The sequence below is a fragment of the Sus scrofa genome, chromosome 17 (assembly GCF_054392235.1).
Source record: "Sus scrofa isolate SSC_HxYL_T2T_F1_AM1 chromosome 17, Sscrofa_HxYL_maternal_Yorkshire_Landrace_v2.0, whole genome shotgun sequence".
In the NCBI taxonomy this organism is placed as follows: Eukaryota; Metazoa; Chordata; class Mammalia; order Artiodactyla; family Suidae; genus Sus; species Sus scrofa.
Genome location: NC_139399.1, coordinates 35,583,087 through 35,603,037, shown reverse-complemented (window position 1 = coordinate 35,603,037; position 19,951 = coordinate 35,583,087). Strand labels below are relative to the sequence as shown.

General features: G+C 46.5%; 1 protein-coding gene across 9 annotated transcripts in view; it reads right to left on the bottom strand.

Moving 5' to 3' along the window:
• Positions 1–19,951, bottom strand: part of CFAP61 (cilia and flagella associated protein 61) — a 292,210-nt gene that overhangs the window by 104,696 nt on the left and 167,563 nt on the right. For all 9 annotated transcript variants that reach the window (XR_014832901.1, XR_014832904.1, XR_014832903.1 and 6 more), the window contains 2 exons: positions 15,040–15,208; positions 9,867–10,041 (listed from right to left, as the gene is read on the bottom strand). Coding sequence is in view for 5 of the 9 variants with exons in the window: in XM_085004564.1 (XP_084860690.1) it covers positions 9,867–10,041; positions 15,040–15,208 (344 nt within the window). In the remaining 4 variants the exon portion in view is untranslated. The remainder of the gene's footprint in view (positions 1–9,866; positions 10,042–15,039; positions 15,209–19,951) is intronic.

Below are 19,951 nucleotides of genomic sequence, written 5' to 3'. Positions count from 1 at the left end.
CCAATCAGAAGGATGTCTATGAGCTGACCACGCACGACCTGCTCCTTGAACCACTGCTAGAAAACCCCTCACTAGCCCCTCCAGGGCGGGACACAGTTTTGAGGACACTAGCCCGCTGTGGCCCCCTTTGTTTGGCAAAGCGATACAGCTTTTCTTATCTACTTCACCCCAAACTCTGTCTCCGAGGTTCAATTCGGTGTCAGTGCACAGAGGCAGGGTTTTGGCATCAATCGGGGTCTGGTCTGCACCACGCATTTCTTGTCCCCTTTGGGTCAACAGCTACCTGTGGCATAGTCTACCCTGGGAGCCATGCAGGAGCCCAGGGGGGCAAGCACAATCACTCAAGCACCTTCCAAGCCTCTCCTGGTAAGACATCCACTAACCGTTCCACTGACCAGAACGAGTCACGTGGCTACACCCGTGCCCAAGGGAAGCAGGCTGCCACAGGGGATGTGTGTGTGTGGATATCTTCTGAACAGTGGTCCAAAATCATAGTCACAGTGGGCACAAAGTAAATAAACATCTATGTGATGTCATCGAGAAGTTTTCATCTGAACATGTTTTATATGATTATTTACTTATAGTTTCTCATCACTCATAATATACAGTAGAATCTCATTATAATTTTTCACTCCATAAACAAGCACATGTCACAGGTCAAATCACAACCCTCCACAAACATAATAAGACCTGATGTAACAGAATCAGCCTGTTACCCTTTGCCACTTCAATCTCTTGCCGTTTAAACGTCTCCACTCAGTAGGGATTAGTCTTTCCATTATCTTTGTGTATTTGTGAGTTCTTTCTACATCACTTCCCATTTCTTCTTTATCACAAATGTTTGGGTTCAATCCATGTTTATCTCGTGATTCTTATATATCAGGCCCAATGCTAGGCACTTCAATACACTTACTATTACTGTTATTATCAGTAATAACATTTAGAACTATTACCAGTAATACTGGCTTCACTCAAAGACCCGTAAGTAATGTTTTCATAAGCTAATGGTAAAAAACATTACCAAGAAGGAAATTCATAGGATAAGCAAAATCTTTTTTGACAATTATTTATTAATGATTAATTTCAAAACTATATATATACACACATATTCTAAATTTTATTTTATCGGAGTATAGTTGACTTACAATCTTGTTAGTTTCAGGTGTACAGCAAAGTGAATCCGTTATACATGTAAATAGATCTATTCTTTTTTCCCATGTAGGTTATTACAAACTATTGAGTAGATTTTCCTGTGCTATGGAGTAGGTTCTTGTAAATCACCTATTTATATAGTAATGTATATATATTTTTCTCACCCTCCCAGTTCTTCCCTCCCCCAAGCAAAGTCTTATATTTTGGGGAATCCTCAGGAAAGAAAAAGCTAGCAAGTAAAGATCTTGATTATTCACATATTCATTTTGGGACAAATCAATCTAGGTATACATTTTTTTTTTTTTTTTGTCTTTTTAGGGCTGTACCCGCAGCACATGGAGGTTCCCAGGCTAGGGGCTGAATTGGAGCTGTAGCTGCTGGCCGACACCACAGCCATAGCAACTTGGGATCCGAGCCACATCTGCGACCTACACCACAGGTCACGGCAACGTTGGATGCTGAACCCACTGAGCAAGGCCAGGGATCGAACCCGCAACCTCATGGTTCCTAGTTGGATTCGTTAACCACTGAGCCATGACAGGAACTCCTAGGTATAAAAACATGATCACTTATATTTCTCAGAGTAATTCCACCAGCCTGGATGGGGTGGAACTAGTGCTTTTGAAGTGCCCCACCCCCAGCCTCGTGAGGTCCTCCCCCACAGACCCCTGGCTGTCTCTACCTTTCCTTCTCTGCACTCGCCACAGGCTACACACCCAGGCTTACCTCTGGGGGTCTCCAAGTTTGCTCTGCCCACTTGGGTCAGCCTTGGATCCAATGCAGTGCCTGGCCTACAGTGGATGCACACGGGCGAGTGAGGTTCACCCAACTGCTGCTCCGAAACTAACTGGGTATTCCTTTTGTGTCCTCTCCTTCCTCCGGCCAGATTTTCCTGCTCCATTTCTCTACCTGCTAGTCACTATTAAACTGGCGCTACAAGAAAGATCTGACCCCAGGACCACAGGATGAGTTATACAGCTGAGTTCTATAAGACAGAAACATTCAAATCTGGCTCTTAGGGTTCCCTTCTGCTCACAAAATCCTACACAATCCTAACTGTAACCGAAATTGTGTGCGCCTACAGCACAACACTGTAAAATAGTACTCCTGCCATACTGGTTGATGCTTGAACCCAGCATCCGAGGATATTTTACAGGGAGGTCAGCATTGTGCGACTATCGTGCCGGGACAGTTGTGTGGATTTGGGGCTGAATCAGGGAGGGAAGATGGAAGATGGAGAGGGAAGGAAACAGGGAAGGAAAGGGAGAGGGAAGAGCCAGAGAGCTGAGAGAGCCCCAAAAACGTGGATTTCTTCCATTGCTGGCTGAGTTAGTGGAAGAAAGAGTTTTGTTTATTTGTTTGCCTTTTTAGGGCCGCACATGTGGCATATGGAGGTTCCCAGGCCAGGGGTCGAATCGGAGCTGTAGCCTCAGACCTACACCACAGCCACAGCAACGCAGGATCCAAGGCGCGTCTGCAATGTACACCACAGCTCACAGCAACACCAGATTCTTAACCCACTGAGCAAGGCCAGGGATCAAACCTGCGTCCTCATGGATTATAGTCAGACTCATTTCCTCTGAGCCACGACGGAAGCTCCAAGAAAGAGTTTTAAAGAAGGTGAAAGAAACTGGTCGTGGGGTCGGGGTGGGGAGGACCGGGCTGTGAATAACCCCAGTGAAAAGGGCTTCGTGAGGGCCACACTGGGCCTGTCAGCATGTCCCAGCCTGAGTGGACAAGGCGGGTGGCAGAGGTCCTGCTGGCGCAGAACCTCCTGATGTCTGGGGACAAGGGACGCAGCCCCAGGGTATGTGGGACCCACAGCATCTGTTCATCCACAGCAGGCTTTAAGAGGTCAGACAACTTCAGTTCATTAAAGATTAATTTAGTCTGTGCATTTCCCCCACTTAGGGGCTTTGTAACCCACGGCGTCCTTGCAAATATTTAGAAGGATGTGACACACCGTAGGGGCTTCCTTCACCTAACTGGGATTTCGTATATAATCCTTAGAGGTGTCTCTGTGTGTGTGGAAGAAACTGGGTGAAAAAGCTGAGGATTTCCCCTGGATATCAGTCTCATGCTAAGAGAGCTGGTCTTAGCACTGTCATCTTTGCAGCTCAGTTTATTTAACAGATAAGAAATAACCAGTTTTTGCATTTGACATGATAGGTGACAGAGGGAAAAGGGTGGGTTGCTCCACTTTGAAATGGCAAATGTTAACTGATGATTAGAATGGTCTGGGTGAATTTTCAATAAAGGATAATGGAATAGAACCAGAGCAGTTTTCATGGGAGGCCGATCTTGGTTGCTCCTTTTTAGGGAATAAATTATGCATCACCCAGATTACAGATCTGAGTCGGGAGGCAGAGACCAGAGAGGGGACGGTAAAAAGTTGACCCTTTGAAAGCTCCTGGAATTAAGGCTGGCAGGAAAGGGCACCCAGTCACTCTCATACCCACCCGTACCACCTTTGGGATGGAATATGCAAGGGAGCATCCCAAGGGAAGAGGGGCATCTCGGACAGCCCAGGGGAGGAGGGAGAGGGGAGGCGATGGTCCCTATCACCGCCTCAGGTTGAAACGGCACTAAGACCTACCCTTTGACATGTTGGCAGAAATGTAAAGATGACCTTTCTGCTTTCTGATACACTCTCGCTGAAAGTATAAATGAACACACCAGCAACTCTGATTGCATGACCACCAAACTAAGGTAAGCTCATAAGAGGTACAGCTGAAGGATTTCCCAGGGACGGAACCATCACTTGGAAAGAAGAAAAGGAAGGATTTTCTCATCTGGCCTTCTGGCCAGGAAATCACATCTCAAGAGGATAAGAAATAAATTCAGGAGTATAAAAAAAAAGAACGTATACGTGTGTGTAATTAAGCCACTTTGCTGCACAACAGGAATTAGCACAACATTGTAAAGCAGCTACACTTTAATTTAAAAAATAAATTCAGGGAGTTCCTGTCGTGGCTCAGTGGTTAACGAATCTGACTGGCGTCCATGAGGACGCAGGTTCGATCTCTGGCCTTGCTCAGTGGGTTAAGGATCCAGCTGTGGTGTAGGTCACAGACGAGGCTTGAATCCTGCGTTGCTGTGGCTGTGGTGTATGCTGGCGGCTGTAGCTCCGATTCAACCCCTGGCCTGGGAACCTCCATATGCCACCGGTGTGGCCCTAAAAAGCAAAAAAAAAAAAAAAAAAAAAAAAAAAAATAGAGCTTATGCTTACATATATTAACAAGATGTTTTCTTCCTAGTTATGACATTTTTAAGACCAGAGAAAATGAGAATTATACACTACATTTTGTTTTTTGGTATTTGTAATTATTTCTATGTATGTATATTTACGTATTCCATTGTACTTTAATGAAAAGTTATATTTCCTTTTCCAGGTCAAAAGAAACAGAGGGGGAGTTCCTATTGTGGTGCATCGGAAACTAATCCATTAGGAACCATGAGGTTGCAGGTTTGATCCCTGGCCTCGCTCAGTGGGTTAAGGATCCGGCGTTGCTGTGAGCTGTGGTGTAGGTTGCAGACGTGGCTTGGATCTGGTGTTGCTGTGGCTCTGCCGTAGGCCGCGGCTACAGCTCCAATTAGACCCCTAGCCTGGGAACCTCCATATGCCGAGGGTGCTGCCCTAAAAAGATAAAAAAAGAAAAAAAAGAAAAAAAAGAAACAGAGGAATTCCATATGATCAGAAGGGGCCCATGACATAAGTTTTAGTATATTCTCCAGAAAAGAGAGGACAGGGAGCTTAAGTAACGAGCTCCAGATCACACAGCAGTAGGTGGTCCAGCAGGGCTCAGACCTGCCAAGTCTGATTCAGAACCAGTGCTCACATCACTGCACTCTACTTGCAGATGGATATATAACACGTTCCAAAAAAAAAAAAAAAAAAAAAAACCAAAACCTCTCCTAATTGGCATTTTATCTGTAGAGTTGGTTTTAGGAAATAACTAGATAAAGAAAGAATTTTAAATAGGTTACCATAGAATACTAATAAATTATGAAATAAACACTCACTTAAAGGACATATTATGTCCATGAATAGACCAGGAAACACTTTTTATTTTTTGTGAGTCAAAGCCTCAGATTTCTATGACCCAAGCCTGACCTGTCCCATTCTGCTCTGCCAAATAAAAAGGGGAGAATATATTAGGCATAGCATAATAAAGGCTTTTTTGGTGATTCATGCAGTGGAATTTTAATGTTATACTTTTCTTACAAACATGCTTTTAATAAGGCAGTAAACTGTATTTAGCTAAAGATGAAAATAATTGATCCATTTCGAGCCATTAAGGCAGTGTGTTTTTTGTACTTTACTTTCATCCTACTTTTCATTTTCATGGAAAGTACAGAGGTAATAGCAGATGAATTTCAATTAGTTTCAATTAATGCCATAAACTGTTATAATGTATTAGGTTGCTGGGTTCTATCTGAAACCCCGGCTAAATCCTCCAGGTTTTGTTTGAGTTGAAAGCCGGTGATGTCAGCTATTCTCCAGGATACTGGAGCGGTTCTAATCGTTCAGGATAATTTACATCTATAAACCCAACCAATTCCAGAGCCCCGAAAACAATTTCCTTCAGACTGGGCTAATTCCATCACAGAATCCGCTGGAAGCAGAGGAAGGCATGATAAAACAGAGACAGGGGAGGGTGCTAATGCTTTGGGGAGATGTCTGTGCATTTGCAAGGGGCAGACATTCAGAAGAAAGCTAACCTCTGCCTCCTGGTCATCCCTGATTTGCTATCCAGCATCCATCTGTCCTTCTAGAAGAATCCCTCCGCTGTTCTCAGCAAACAAGCCCTCCTCTCAAGTCTCTATGCTTCAAGGTGAGCCCTGGAGTTTCCCAGGATTGGGGGTGTGATTCCTGGATGGACCTTTGACCTGATCACAGCCAGTAAGAGACAGGAGATTTTTTTTCTCACTCTTGGGAGAAGGACCCCATCCTTAGCTCCCTCCCGCCAACTCTACCCTGAATCACTGAGAAAAGGGGAAATTAACACTGAGGGAGCAAAAACCAGTGAAATGCCCACATTCCTTCTGGCGTTATTAGAAGGCAAGGGCTGACAGGCAGAGTGATGCTGATGGGTGCGGGAACAAAGCCCCGCTCCTCGTTTTCATGAAGTGCCAACTTCCAGCTTCAAATACCATCAGCCCATAACTGACTTGGAAATAAATGAGATGTGGCTGTGCCAACAGGACCACCAAATGATTCAGAGGTGGCTGCTTCCAGCGCTGCCCCGCGCACCTGGCTGTCCCACGTCCACCTGAATGTTACCTTCAACCGGAAGCTACTCTTAGCCGATAGCATTCTCTGCACCATCACCATGGATGCCAGAGATGGGAGTCCACCTTCCTTGAGAGCTGTTTTGAGCACAGCATCACCCTTCTCTTCCCTTCTCTAAAAAGTAACCAATTAAACCTGGACCTGGCTGGATCCTGGTCCTCTACCTGCCCTGCCACCTTCTTGTACCATTGCTGCCCTTCATGGAGTCTGCCTGGCCTGAGTTGTTGGGCCATTGTCTTTGGATACAATCAAAGCCCCAACCTCTCTCCTGTTTGCTTACCCTGCCCTTTTCTGAGGCTGAGCTCAAGTCCTCCCACCTCGAATATGCCTTCTCCAAATTCTATAGCCTCCGGGCTCCCGTGGAGGTCCCAGTGCCTCTACAACCAGGCTGGTGTCTGGTGTACACGGGCCCTCATCTGTGATGTAGAGGCTGTCCTGGGACATCCTCACCATCACCAGGATGACCGTGCACAGCGACAATCCCATCGCATGCAGCAGCAGTAGCAGTGACAATGCTAATAACAGCCTGTAGGAGACACTGCCCTGAGCTGGACATGTAATATCTTATTTATCTCATTTAATCCTCACAGCAACCCATGCGAGGAAGATATCTGGAGTGGGACTAATTAAATTCCAGTTGGAATATGACTCATTATGGAAAAACTACCAAGAGAAAAGAGCTTCTTCCAGGCAGAAGGTTAACATTTTTCTTGCCAAATTTTCTGACATGACATTTGAAAAGGGTCACTATGCTCAGTTGAATTAAAGTGAATGGGTCAGTTTCTCAGATGCTTCCCAGAGCTTGGGCCCCGCATCTGAGGGTTTAGACCACATGCCCTGGGGGTGTCATCAGGCACTGGACCTGGGGAAAATGACCTACATTTACGACAAGAAACTTCACCTGGCTGTTCCGTGGACAGAAACAGGCACACAGGGGTTTTAGGCGATGGCGAATGGGAGACAGTGTAAAATCTTGCGAAAGCATTTCCCTTTAAGTGGGCACCATCTCTGACAACCAGTCAAGGCAACAGAACAGCACTGATGCCCTTCCTCGTCTGAAAACCAAGAGCTTCTTGCTTTGGGATTTCTAAATTCTATGCCATTAGCTTTCAGCCTTAAGAATGTGCCTGGCCACTTTCAAAGGCCCTTTTCTTAATCAAAATGCTCTTTAATCCTAGTACTCAAAACAGCCAACAGCTGGATTGAAATACCGCATTATAACAGGATTGGGCATAGTCCTAAGACATGATGTATATTCTGTATTGAACCATTGACTTTTGCACTTTCAGTGAGTTTGAGTCACATTTTGAGGTCTGGTCTTGATGACATGGTAATGATTTGTCACAGAATGTATGGATAAAAGCAGGGTTCTGCAAGCTATGACTCAGCCCCTATTTTGGTAAATAAAGTTTTATTGGAGTACAGCCATGCCCTGTCACTGACATTGTCTATGGCTGCTTTCTTGCTATCACAGCAGAGTTGGGTAGTTGGGACAGAGGCCACATGGCCTGCCAAGTCTAAAATGTTTACTGTCTGGCCCTTTACAGTAAAAGTTTGCTGATCCCCAAGATCAGAGAATTCCCTAAGCGTACTTAGGTCACCAGGCAGTGATTAAAGAATGACTGAAATGTTGAAACAGGTTTCAACACATACTGATGCAAAACTGAAAATAATATCAATTTTCATGTAAATACTAAAATACTCCAAGTTTTTAATTTGGGTCCCCAGTATATATCTATTTATCTCTTACCTCTGCCCAATGGTTCCAGACTCAGTGGTTTTATGGGTAACTTCTGCCCAATTTTAGGTTACACAAAGTATTGCTGACCCTTCAAAAGTATGGAAACATCCCAAAACACTTTGTGAGGCTAGCATACCCTTGATTCCAAACACTTGACAAGTGAAAAGTAAAAGAGAAAACAGACCAATCTCACTTATGAATTTAGATGCCGATAGCCTATTAAGTATCAGAAAATCGAATCCTGCCATGTACTGAATGCCCTTTGATACCTATTTTTGATCTTTTTTTTTCTTTTCTTTTTTAGGGCTGCACCTGCAGCATATGGAGGTTCCCAGGCTAGGGGTCGAACTGGAGCTGCAGCTGCTGGCCTACGCCATAGCCACAGCAACGACAGATCCTTAACCCGTTGAACGAGGCCAGGGATTGAACCCGCAACCTCATAGTTCCTAGTTGGATTTGTTTCTGCTGAGCCACAATGAGAACTTCCTATTTTTGATTTTTTCTTTATGGTCCCACTTGAGGCATATAGAAGTTCCCAGACCAGGAATCCGAGCCACAGCTTTGACCTACACTGGAGCTGTAGCAGTGCCAGATCCTTTAACCCACTGAGTGGGGCCTGGGATCGAACCTGCACCTCTGCAGCGACCCAAGCTGCTGCAGTTGGATTCCTAACCCACTGCACCACAGCAGGAACTCCTATTTTTTATTTTTAATGGAATAAATATAGGTACTTGACAAAAAGTTAATACCTAAATCTTCCACCCAAAAAATCAGAATAAACCATATTTAATTTTAATATATTAATGAACACAATTAAATTCTATTTAAATAAATACATTAAACAAATTCATGTAGTTAATTATGTATATGGACCCCCGCGCTCCAGTCACTTAGTGATTTTTCCATCCCTGGACCAAATGGAAGGTCTGGGATAGAAGCCCAGCTCGCCTCCCAGGTCACGGATCCTCCCTGTGCTTCTGCGGAGACCCAGGGGCTTCCGTAAGACACCTGCAAAAATTGACCCCCAGGTGTCCGCTCAAGACAACCAGGCGGTCAGGCCCTGTTGTGGTTCTTTTACTAGTCAAACAATTTCCATTCATCCAAGCCATAGAGAGGAAGATGCTTGAGAAAACACTTTTGAGTGGCAGAGGCATTTGCACAAATGTTTTGCTCTCGCATTTGGATTCGGAAAGTGGCATGAACGTGGAATACGTGCATTTGTGGGAAGGACTGTTGCAGGCTCACCAAGAAGGAGAACAATGGATGGAAAAGAAAAGAGCCCTTTCGAGGCAGACCTTTCTTTTTCTTCCTAGGTCTTTTCAGCTTCACAAAAGGAGACATATTTTCCATATAATTGCTAAACATGTTTGCTTATTAAATTATTCTTTAATTAGTTAATGATTTTAGCCATGCTTTGCTCTTCGGATATTCATTTTGTGTAATAAAATAATTATAGATAATTAAACTATCTCGAGCCTTTTTCTTTCCCCCAGCAAACATGCTGGGTATCCAAAAATGACAACAAGTTGTAAATTAATCTGGAAAACAAAGCATGACAGATGAATGATTTGGTTGGAATTAATTAGGCACTAATTACATACTGGAACTAGACGAAGAATAAGACTCATTATACAAATAAAACGCTGTTCTGAAAAGATGCACAGTTACCCGCATCCTTACCTTCTGCGGTGATGGAGTTGTTCCTTATCCAAGTCAGGGCCTTCAAGCAATCTTCTTCGTTGTTGAGGGTGAAGTGGTTGCAGGGCACCGGCCCGGTGTACCGCCGCAGGCCGCTGTGGGCGACTTCTCTGTTTGTTGGGTGTTGACTGATATCGGCCCCTGTGAGGCAGGGAACCTGAGGTACAGGACAGACAAATGCTTATTTCCGTGGAAACAGGTGAAGTGCGCATACTGCAATTAATTAATTAATTAATTAACATAAATATAGTCACACCCAGTACAGGTTCTTTTTTCTGTCTCCAGATATAATCATGCCTTTTTTTTTTTCCTTTTAGGGCCAAACCTGTGGCATATGGAAGTTCCCAGGCTAGGGGTTGAATCGGAGCTACAGCTGCCAGTCTACACCACAGCCACAGCAACAGCAACTCGGGAATCTGAGCCGCATCTGCAACCCGCACCACAGCTCATGGCAACCCCGGATCTCCAACCCTCTGAGTAAGGCCAGGGATCGAACCCGCATCCTCGTGCATACTAGTGGGATTCGTTTCCGCTGTGCCTCAACGGGAACTCCCTATAACCAGGTCTTCACTGGAAGAAACTAACTGGATGGAATGACCCGCTGGCCCTGAGTCTCAGAAGACACTCCCTGGTGGCCTGCTGCTGCATAACAAATTATTCCAAAGATCAGGAGAGCAAAACCATCATTCACTAGGGCCACAGAGGCTTGGGTCAGTAATTGGGGCACAGCAAGGTGGGGGACAGTTTGGAGGGCTGAGCTGGGAAGAGTGGTGTCCTGGCGTCCAGGCCATGCTGTCTACGTCGGATTCGTCGCCACACGAAAAGCCTTTACATATTTGAGGACAGCCATCGGCGCTTTTTGCCCCTCTGCCTACACATCTGGGAGACCTCGAATCTCTGGAGGTGCCTCAGCTTGCTCCTTCCCTTGCGTGTGACTCCAAGAAATGCACATCACTCTCCAGCTGTACTTCACTCTGTGACACATCCGACACTACGTTCAGCAAGTAACAGGCTCCTTTTGTCATGGATTTCACCCTTTGTCAGCATCAATGCTTTCATTTCTCTGGTTCATTCTGCTTCGCTGGATGTGACCATTGCTGCTGCAACTCTTTCATTCCACAGTTATTGGTAAAGGTCACCTGGTGACCTTCAGTGGGTGGAGAGTCTGGTCTGGAGGGTCCACAAGGGCTTCATTCACATGTCTGGAGCCTCAGCAGGGAAGGTGGGGAGTCTGGGCTCGGCTGGAACCATCAGCTGGAGAGCCCACACCTGGCATCTCTGGCACGGCAGTCATCGGGTGTCTGGACCTCTTATGTGGCAGTTTGGGGTTCCAGGAGCCACTATCCCCACACCCAGGGAGAAGATGCAGAGCTCTTGACCTGGCCTTCAGTTCACGCCATGTCCCTTCCTTTATACTGTCAAGGCTGCCACAAGCCTGCCCAGTTCAAGGGGAGGAGAAATTAACTTTGATCGGAGAGGCCTCATGGAATGTGGAATGTGCAGCCTTGATTGAAAACGGCTACTTTTATCTGCCTCCTTAGTGCAGTAGGCAGTGCATCAGTCTCATAAAATGGCTACTTTTCTTTGACATCGTGAGGCTATTTTTCCCTTTAAATCATCTTCAACACAGTGAGGTCCCTTCATGCCAAGTGCTGCCAAATGACAAGGGGAGGGGGGCGGCACCCTGGTGTTTGCAGCTCTCTTTTCCAAACCCCCTGGAGCAGGCTCTCGCTGGGGGCTGGCCCGTGCTGATGATCCCTAAGATGTAATTCATCTTCTTGGAGACCACGTCGTTTGCTGAGCCACATCAAGCTCACCAGAACTGGCATTTCACTTGCTTTCTCATCTGGTCGCTCATTCTCACGCCACCTGCTGGCTTCCAGTGACCATCTCCCTTCGAGGGTCCCAGCCACCATTTTCTATGGTCAATGCCAACTCACTGGGCTTCAATTTGATGCATGCATATAAATATATATATATTGTCTTTGTCCTTTTTTTTTTTTTTTTTTTTGGCCTTTTCTTGGGCTTCTCCCGAGGCACTTGGAGGTTCCCAGGCTAGGGGTTCAATCGGAGCTGTAGCCGCCAGCCTATACCACAGCCACAGCAATGCAGGATCCGAGCTGCGTCTGTGACCTACACCACAGCTCACGGCAACACCGGATCCTTAACCCACTGAGCAAGGCCAGGGATCGAACCTGCGACCTCATGGTTCTTAGTTGGATTTGTTAACCACTGCGCCATGAAGGGAACTCCCAATTTGATACATGTTTATCCTTCCTCTTTTTGAGATGACCCAAACCCCTATGCGGGTAGATATCTCTCCATCTTGGCACAATGCTCCACAAGCCAAGGAAGGGGCTCTGGAACCCCAGCTGTAAGCTCTTGCAGATAGCTTGTAGGACCAGCACATGCTCACCAACAGAAACAATCGGTCCATAGGTGGGGTGGGGGAGGGAGTGGGAGGGCACTGGCCCTGAGCCAGATAAATCTCCCCAAATGGAAAGGTCATAGGTAATGTCAGGAGCTCACAGATCCAAGGGGAAGACTTCTAAAGACACATTATTTGGAGTTCTGGGGGGTAGCCCATGAAGAACCATCAACAGAAATGCCTCAAAATAGCTGCCCCTGGAGAGAGGCCTTGGAAGCGGAGACCCACGCTCCCCACACGCCGCTCTGCAGTACCACTTAAGGTTGTGCCTTGTGCATGATTTTCTGATTTAAAAAAATGTATCTGGATATCGAAAATATTGCATGAGGAGTTCCCATCGTGGCACAGTGGAAACGAATCTGACTAGGAAGCATGCGGTTGCGGGTTTGATCTCTGGCCTCGCTCAGTGGGTTAAGGATCTGGTGTTGCCGTGAGCTTTGGTGTAGGTCGCAGACACAGCTCGGATCTGGCGTTGCTGTGGCTGTGGTGTAGGCCGGCAGCAACAGCTCCAATTAGACCCCTAGCCTGGGAACCTCCATATGCTCCATACGCCCTAAAAAGACAAAAGACAAAAAAAAAAATTGCATGATATTTTAGCATGATACATGCTATTTACAGGTCAGATTAGAGGTTAAGATTTGTAATTATATTTTATAATGGGCAGTCGGCTTGCTTATTTTCATTAATTTGCTAGTTTTTTTTTTAATGACTTATTGGGACAAAATTGAGAGAGAGAGTTGGGGAGAGGAAATAGGGGAAAAAAGAGCTGAAAGCAACAGTGAATTCAGCTGCCTTTTTTATATCAGTCTATGTACCTTTAATATTTATGTCCTTCTGGAAAAATTAAACTGGAACTCTGTTTATCACTTCTTCATTTCATGTTTCCCGTTGTAAAAAGGGCAAGAGCTTAAAGTACCACTGACTAAAGCTGTAGGGGCAGCTGGACACACATGGGCAGATGCCGAGTCTCTGGATGGCTGGCCTGGCCTTCCACACACATTTCCAAAGCCCATGGTTGCAGGCAGCAGCTGGAACTTGGAGGGGCAGGTGAGGGGTGACAAGACAAAGGGGTGTTTGGTGTTTTCTGCCGGTTTCATCCTTTAAAAAGAGTTAATACTTCATCTCAAAATGAGATAGCCTTCCAGTTTACTTTTATTCTTTATCCAGAAAAAAAAAATCCTTTTCCACACTTTGATAAACAGGTTTCTTTAAAAGAAAAAGGAGAAGAAGAAGAGGAGGAGGAGAAGGAAGAAAGAAAAGAAATCACTCAGAGTCTGAGCCAAGCTCTGGCCTCAGCTGGTCCCTAGCTGCCTTAGCCTCACCTGGAAACGTGTTAGACCTGCAGAAACCCAGCCACGCCTCCCACCCCACCCCCTGCTCAGAATCTGCATTTTAAAAATATTTTTATTTTTTCTTTTATTTTTATTAGAGTATAGTTGATTTGTAATGCTGTGCCAATTTCTCCTGTACAGCATAGTGACCTAGTCACACACATACACATATATATACACATCTTTTTCTCATACCATCTTCCACCATGTTCTAACCCAAGAGATTGGATACAGTTCCCTTAGCTGTGCAGTAGGACCTCATTGCCTATCCATTCTAAAAATAATAGATTGCATCTACCAACCCCAAACTCCCAGTCCATCCCACTCCCTCCACCTTGGCATTTTAAGGAGCTGCACGTAACAGTTGAGAAATGCTGCTCTAGGGTACAGATGATGTTCTAGGTCCAGAAAGTTCAAGACCATGGTTCTCCACCTTAGTTTAGAATCACCTGGAGCTTCAAAAAATACTGATGACTGCTCCCCCATGCCGCCCACCAGAATAATGAAAACAGAGCCTCTGGGGGCAGCACCTGGACCTGGGTTTATTTCTAAAGTGCCCCCATGATCACCATGGTTACCCGAGGCTTAGCATCCTTAGAAGTAAGTGATGGGTGGAGTGGCTGGACCGACTGTCCCCATCAAGTGCTGCCTCCTCCTGGCTGGGCTGCAGAAAGAAAGCCTGCAGTGCATCCCTGTGGTGGCCTAGCATAGGACCAGAAAAACGCAGCAGCGCCTAGGGAGGTGGAGATGATGGTGTTTACTCCACACAACCCCCCCACGGTGGCCTATCCAGTTTCTGGGAGAAAATGAAAGACCCCATCATCTAAATCTCTACTCATCCAAGAGATGCCTATTTCTGTGGCCTTTTTGCAGGAAACACTGCCGTGCTGCAAAGTGAAAATGTTAAGTTCGCTTCTGTTGGGCACTGAACAGCCTTAGGCATATCCAGCAATGCTTTCCTTGGAGGGGGGTTGAGACCTGAACCAATACAGAAAGCGTGGACACTGGGTAATCAACTGGCCACGTTTCCTAGCTTTGCAACTGAGAGACAAAATAAAATAAGGCCTGACAGAAGGTGCTCATGTTTGAAAAACTTTCGCGGGAGCCCATCGCCGACGCCAAATGTTGGCCTCTTGAGGCATAAATTAATTTTCCACAGATGCATGCCGGGCTGTGTCTGGATTCTGCTCCGGTGAGTCGTAAGTGTTAGACTGTGGAACAGCAGCTTCGAAAAGGACTTCTCCAACTTGCTGTGATTTTTATCCTTGGGCAGAATGCTTTTCTTGGAATGGGCCATGCACCCTGGCTGGGGCTGTGGCCCAGCGGGAGGTAGGCTCTTCACCCCCCCAAGATGCGGGTCTGGGTGGCACCTGACCCCTCACCCCTGAGAGCTCACCTGGTACTGCTGCCCGGTGCAGAGGATCAGGTGGTCATACAGCACAATGTCCTCTCTGGAAACGATGACCTGCTTGGCTGCTCGGTCGATGGCGGTCATTTTACCAACCACCACGTTGACCCAGGAGCACAGCGACATCAGCGCGTGGTCTTTGTCATTAAAACAGTGGCTGTGGAGAGAGAGGCTCTGTCGGTGACATTTGAGCAGCTGACAGCGGGCATTAATGAGACATCTGGTGAGCTGGTTCGAGTCCCCTAGTGGCCCAGCCTGTGCTCTTGCTGGGAGTTTACCAGGACCCGGGCCATCTAGGAGATTTGTCGTTATGAGAGACTTGGTCCCAAATTGACATCTTCCCATTAAAGCTAAATTGTTCCGCCTGGTGTAGGCAGGTCTGGAACAGGGAGGGTGTGTGCGTGCGTGCGTGCATATGTGTGTGTGTGTGTGTGTGTGTGTGTGTGTATGTGTGTAAGAGAGATCATCCATACACACTCTTGCTTCCATTTCATGGTGGGTATAAATGTACTTGAGCTGTCGAGCTGTCATATTGACAACCATCATATTGTCGGATTAACTACAGAGTCAGAGCAGATAAGAAGAAAGTGACATCTGGAGGTTCCCAAAGGCAGGGGTCAAGGTCCAGAACATGGAGAACCCTGCCTATTTGCTAAGGCTTCTCAATAAATGATTCATTCTTAGAATTAGTGCATGGATTCATGCCAAAACAACAGAACACACTTTATTTAGAGAAAATGTCAATTAGGGAATCATGTTTGCATCACTTTCCCATCCCTGGAGACTCTGGGGATTCACTCCTTGGGGCGAAGGTGCTGATGTGGACACAAGCAGCAGGTCCAGGGTGGACGGGCTCCCTTCTCTGGGTTCTCCTGAAGTCTGGCCACAGTACTGTCATGGGAGGAAAGTGGGTTTCCTGTGGCTTTGGGTTTATTTATAGAGTTTGGTGAAGGCTGTTTCCAGAGTTTTCTAGAAGGGTTGGCCTCCTATACAGGACGTTTTAATGCCCCTGTTCTGGAGACCCAGAGTGTAGGGCGGAAGGTCAGGGAGCATCTGCTCGGATCTAGGCATCCCCACGCCACCTCTGGGTCCCTGCCCTGTCACCGAGGAAACTGGCACCTGGGGGCTCGGCACCCCTTCCCAGTCCTTCCGCTTCCCCACCTCTCAAGGTGGGATCATCACCCTCGCCCCCTCACAGGCCTCGGGCAAAGTAAGGGCTGGACACGAGAATGCAAGAGGGGCTCCTCTGTCAAGTGGGATGCACATGCAACACGTATTATTCCAAATAATATTAATAATACATAATCCTGTTGACTCTTCTTGGAGGCAAACAGGATTCTGCAGCGGTAATGGGAGGACGTTTTTCCTTTTTGATCTACGCCTGAGTCTGCTCTCACCGCACAAAAAGGCTGCTGGTAATGGAGGCACATTAGACCTCGTGACAGGGCCTGTGAAAGAGAAGGGAGGCCGGGCGGGCTTTGTCTCTCGCTGCCACGATGCTTAAAAACGAGAACATTTCTCCTTAGCAAGAAAAGAGGATCGGGGGCTGGCTGGTCACAGGAAAATAACAGAGAGTGAGATGACATTCTCTTTTCAAAAGCCATTTGGGTAGCCTTACAGGAGAACGGGAAGCTTCATTAATTTCATACATTTATGTTCATATTTGCTGCACGGACCCTTCGTCACAGGAACAGTCCTGTCAGTCGTCCAAGACGAGGAAAAATTAAATATACTTAATGCACAGGGATTAGTCACATGAGGATTTGCTCAAGGATAAAAGTTCTCAGGGGAAATTTGGGAAAGGCTAAGACAATGTTATTTTTAATGACAGCAGGGCAGCGGTGTGGATGATTTCAGAATGCATACTTCAGAGTTAAAAATCCAGTAGGAACAGGCACTTGGGAACACTGGGTTTTGGGGAACCTTAGGAAGCACTGAAAAATCTGGGGTGCTTGCTTTTACGGCCTATTAACCACACGGAATGACATTTCTTAGTTCGGGCTGTCACTATGTAGGCAATGATGCTCTATTCTGGATATTATAATCCATTGTGGACCATTTAGTTTACCCATCAGGTAAAACTAGACATGGGAGACTGTAGGTGATACTTCTCCAAAATTACTTCCTAAGCAGAGTTAGTGACCATGAGGATTCCAACAGGGCCAAGTCCGTCTCAAGGCTTGGTGACAAGAGAAACTTCCCCACTAGGGTTCTCTGGAAGAGACGAAAAGAACCAAAGAAGGGAAGTCCATGAACCTTCTTGCTTCTCAAGTGAGCTTGACCCTGACTCCACACTTGTCTTCCTAGAACGTTCTGGAGACAGGTAATTGGGGGAGGGGGGAAGAAATGCAGGATGGGGAAATTCCTAGAAGAGAACATCAGTGAAGAGTGGCCACCTGCTCAACGCTGCAGTGACCCCAAACCTAGTGACTAGAAGACTCAGCCTAAAGTTCCAGGGGTAAACTTAGAAGCAAACTCCAGGGGACAAAGGCAAGTACAGTGCAGGCCTGTATTCAGAACCCTGCAGAACTCGAAAGGACTGCAGGGGCCTGCGGTAACATTCCTAGAAGAAGGAGCATCATAATTAGCTTTCAGTTATTCAGGGCTGATGTTCCAATTACCGGATTTCTCCCGCTTCCCGTCCCTCCTCCCCTCCCACCGCCCCGCTTTCTGCTGCATCCAGGGCATGTCATTAGCACCTCCACTAGAGTCTGGATGGGCTGGGGGGGATGAAAAATGGCTCTTCAAAACACAGTAACCACAATAATAAATCAAAACACGGGTTACGGAGAAGTTCAGGATTTGTACTTAGCGTGAGAAATTTGAATGATTCCATGTATGGATGTCAATGCACTTGGTATTTTTAAACTCCATGACCAGACGTCATTTCCTCTATCGGGGTCTGAGGACATTTGAAAGGCAATATCCTGTGGATGTTTCAGTCTGTGGCTGCTAAGGATTATGATAACACGCAGGCACCCATTCAGAGGCATCTTATGTGCTGTGTCATTTAGTCCCTGTCTATACCCTGATTGGGGAGGGGGTGGGGGGACTTCGGCAGGTACTTTTGGAGGTAGCTGTCATCTGTTTACTATTTGCTAAGTGCCAAGCACTGTCCCAGATAGTGGGACACATTAGTGAACAAAGAGGAATTTTTTATTCCTGCCCTTGTGGAGTTTACATTATAATTGAAGGACTGTGAATAAATAATTTTAAAAGGCAAACTGTATAATATTTACAAGGATTTCGGTAGCAAGAAAGAGAGCAGAGGAAGGAGAGCTGGAGTGAGTTTGGAGAGCTGGTTGCAGACACCTGGGTGATCAGAGCTGGTCTCATGGAAAAGGTGACATTCCAGCAAAGACTCCAAGAGAGAGAAGCAAAGACCCCAAGGTATGGGTGTGGCTTTTGTGTTTGAGGGACATAGAGGAGGCTGGCATGGCTACAGGGGTGAGAACAAGGGCAAGAACAGTGAAGAGGAGGTCAGAGCAGCCAGCAGAACCGGGAGAGATTTCAGGTCAGAGCATCTGGAACTTTCTGTGATGATGGACTCCTTCTGCAGCTATGAGCCACGTGTGGCTAGGGAAGCACTTGAAATGTGGCGTGTGCAATCGGGGAGCTGGATTTTAATCTCCTTAATTTTAATTAGTGTAAATTTAAGCAGCCACGTGGCTCACAGCCACTAGATTGGACAGACGGTGCGGTTTGGGGCTGTTTGGGAGTTGACATGATCTGATTTGGGTTTCTGCAGCCTTGTTCTAGAGACTGGGTTGAGAATGTGGAGGGCAAGGACAGAGGCAGAAACACCAGGGGACTGTCCCCCCCAGCCTCACGCAGTCAGGCCAGCAGGAAGTCCCTTAACTAGCCGTTCTCTCCCGTCATGCACCTGACCTGGCATGAGACAAGAACGTTTACCAAACCGACGAGGAATTTCAAGAATGAAAGTCCTTGTGAGACATTTATCAGTAACACCAGCAATTCTTGGGGATTATGTCATTTGGAAACAGGGAAAGTGAGTGAAGGGGGAGGGTATATGGGTTAATCCACCACTCTCAGCCAGAACTGGGTGGTTAGACTCATTTTAGCCAAAACCCCCAGCAAGGCTGGCTTTACACACACATTGCACAGTCAAAAAAGCCAAAGGTCAGAGAGACGAAATCTCCTTTGCGGTGAGGCAGGATCTGAAGCCACAGCAACCTGGCTCAAAACCCATGCCTTTTTTACTGCACCCTAAGGATGTCCTTCAAAGAACTCCAAACAGAGTTCCTGTCATGGCTCAGGGGTTAACAAACCCAACTAGCATCCATGAGGACATAGGCTCGATCCCCGGCCTCACTCAGTGGGTTAAGGATCTGGCGTTGCCGTGAGCTTCGGTGTATGTAGGTCACAGATGTGGTTCAGATCCTGCTTTGCTGTGGCTGCGGCGCAGGACAGCAGCTACAACTCCCATTTGACCCCTAGCCTGGGAACCTCCATATGCCATGGGTGTGACCCTAAAAAGACAAAACCCAAAAAACAAAAACCCAAACTCTGATCAAAGTATTAGGTCAGAATAAGCCTAGCTCTGCTGGCAAGGAAGCTGCCATTTTTCTCGCTGTTTGAAGGCAAAATAAGCCTTTTTCGCAAAGGAAAGAGGATCCCTTCCTTTTGGATCTAAAATGAACCCCTCCCCCCAACACACACACACACCCAGAGAGAACAATTTCCTTTCTCCTTGTTGGGAAAATTGGGACATTGTTTCTAGAGGTCGGGAGCCTAATCATTCTTGTACCCACGCTTTGGTACAGGAAATTATAATTAACGGAAGCTGTGTGATAATGAGACAGCAGTTTCTAGAAGGGATGTTGTCAGAGAGTGATTCTACTGGGACAGATGCACTGAAGCTGCCCTGGACCAGTGCAGG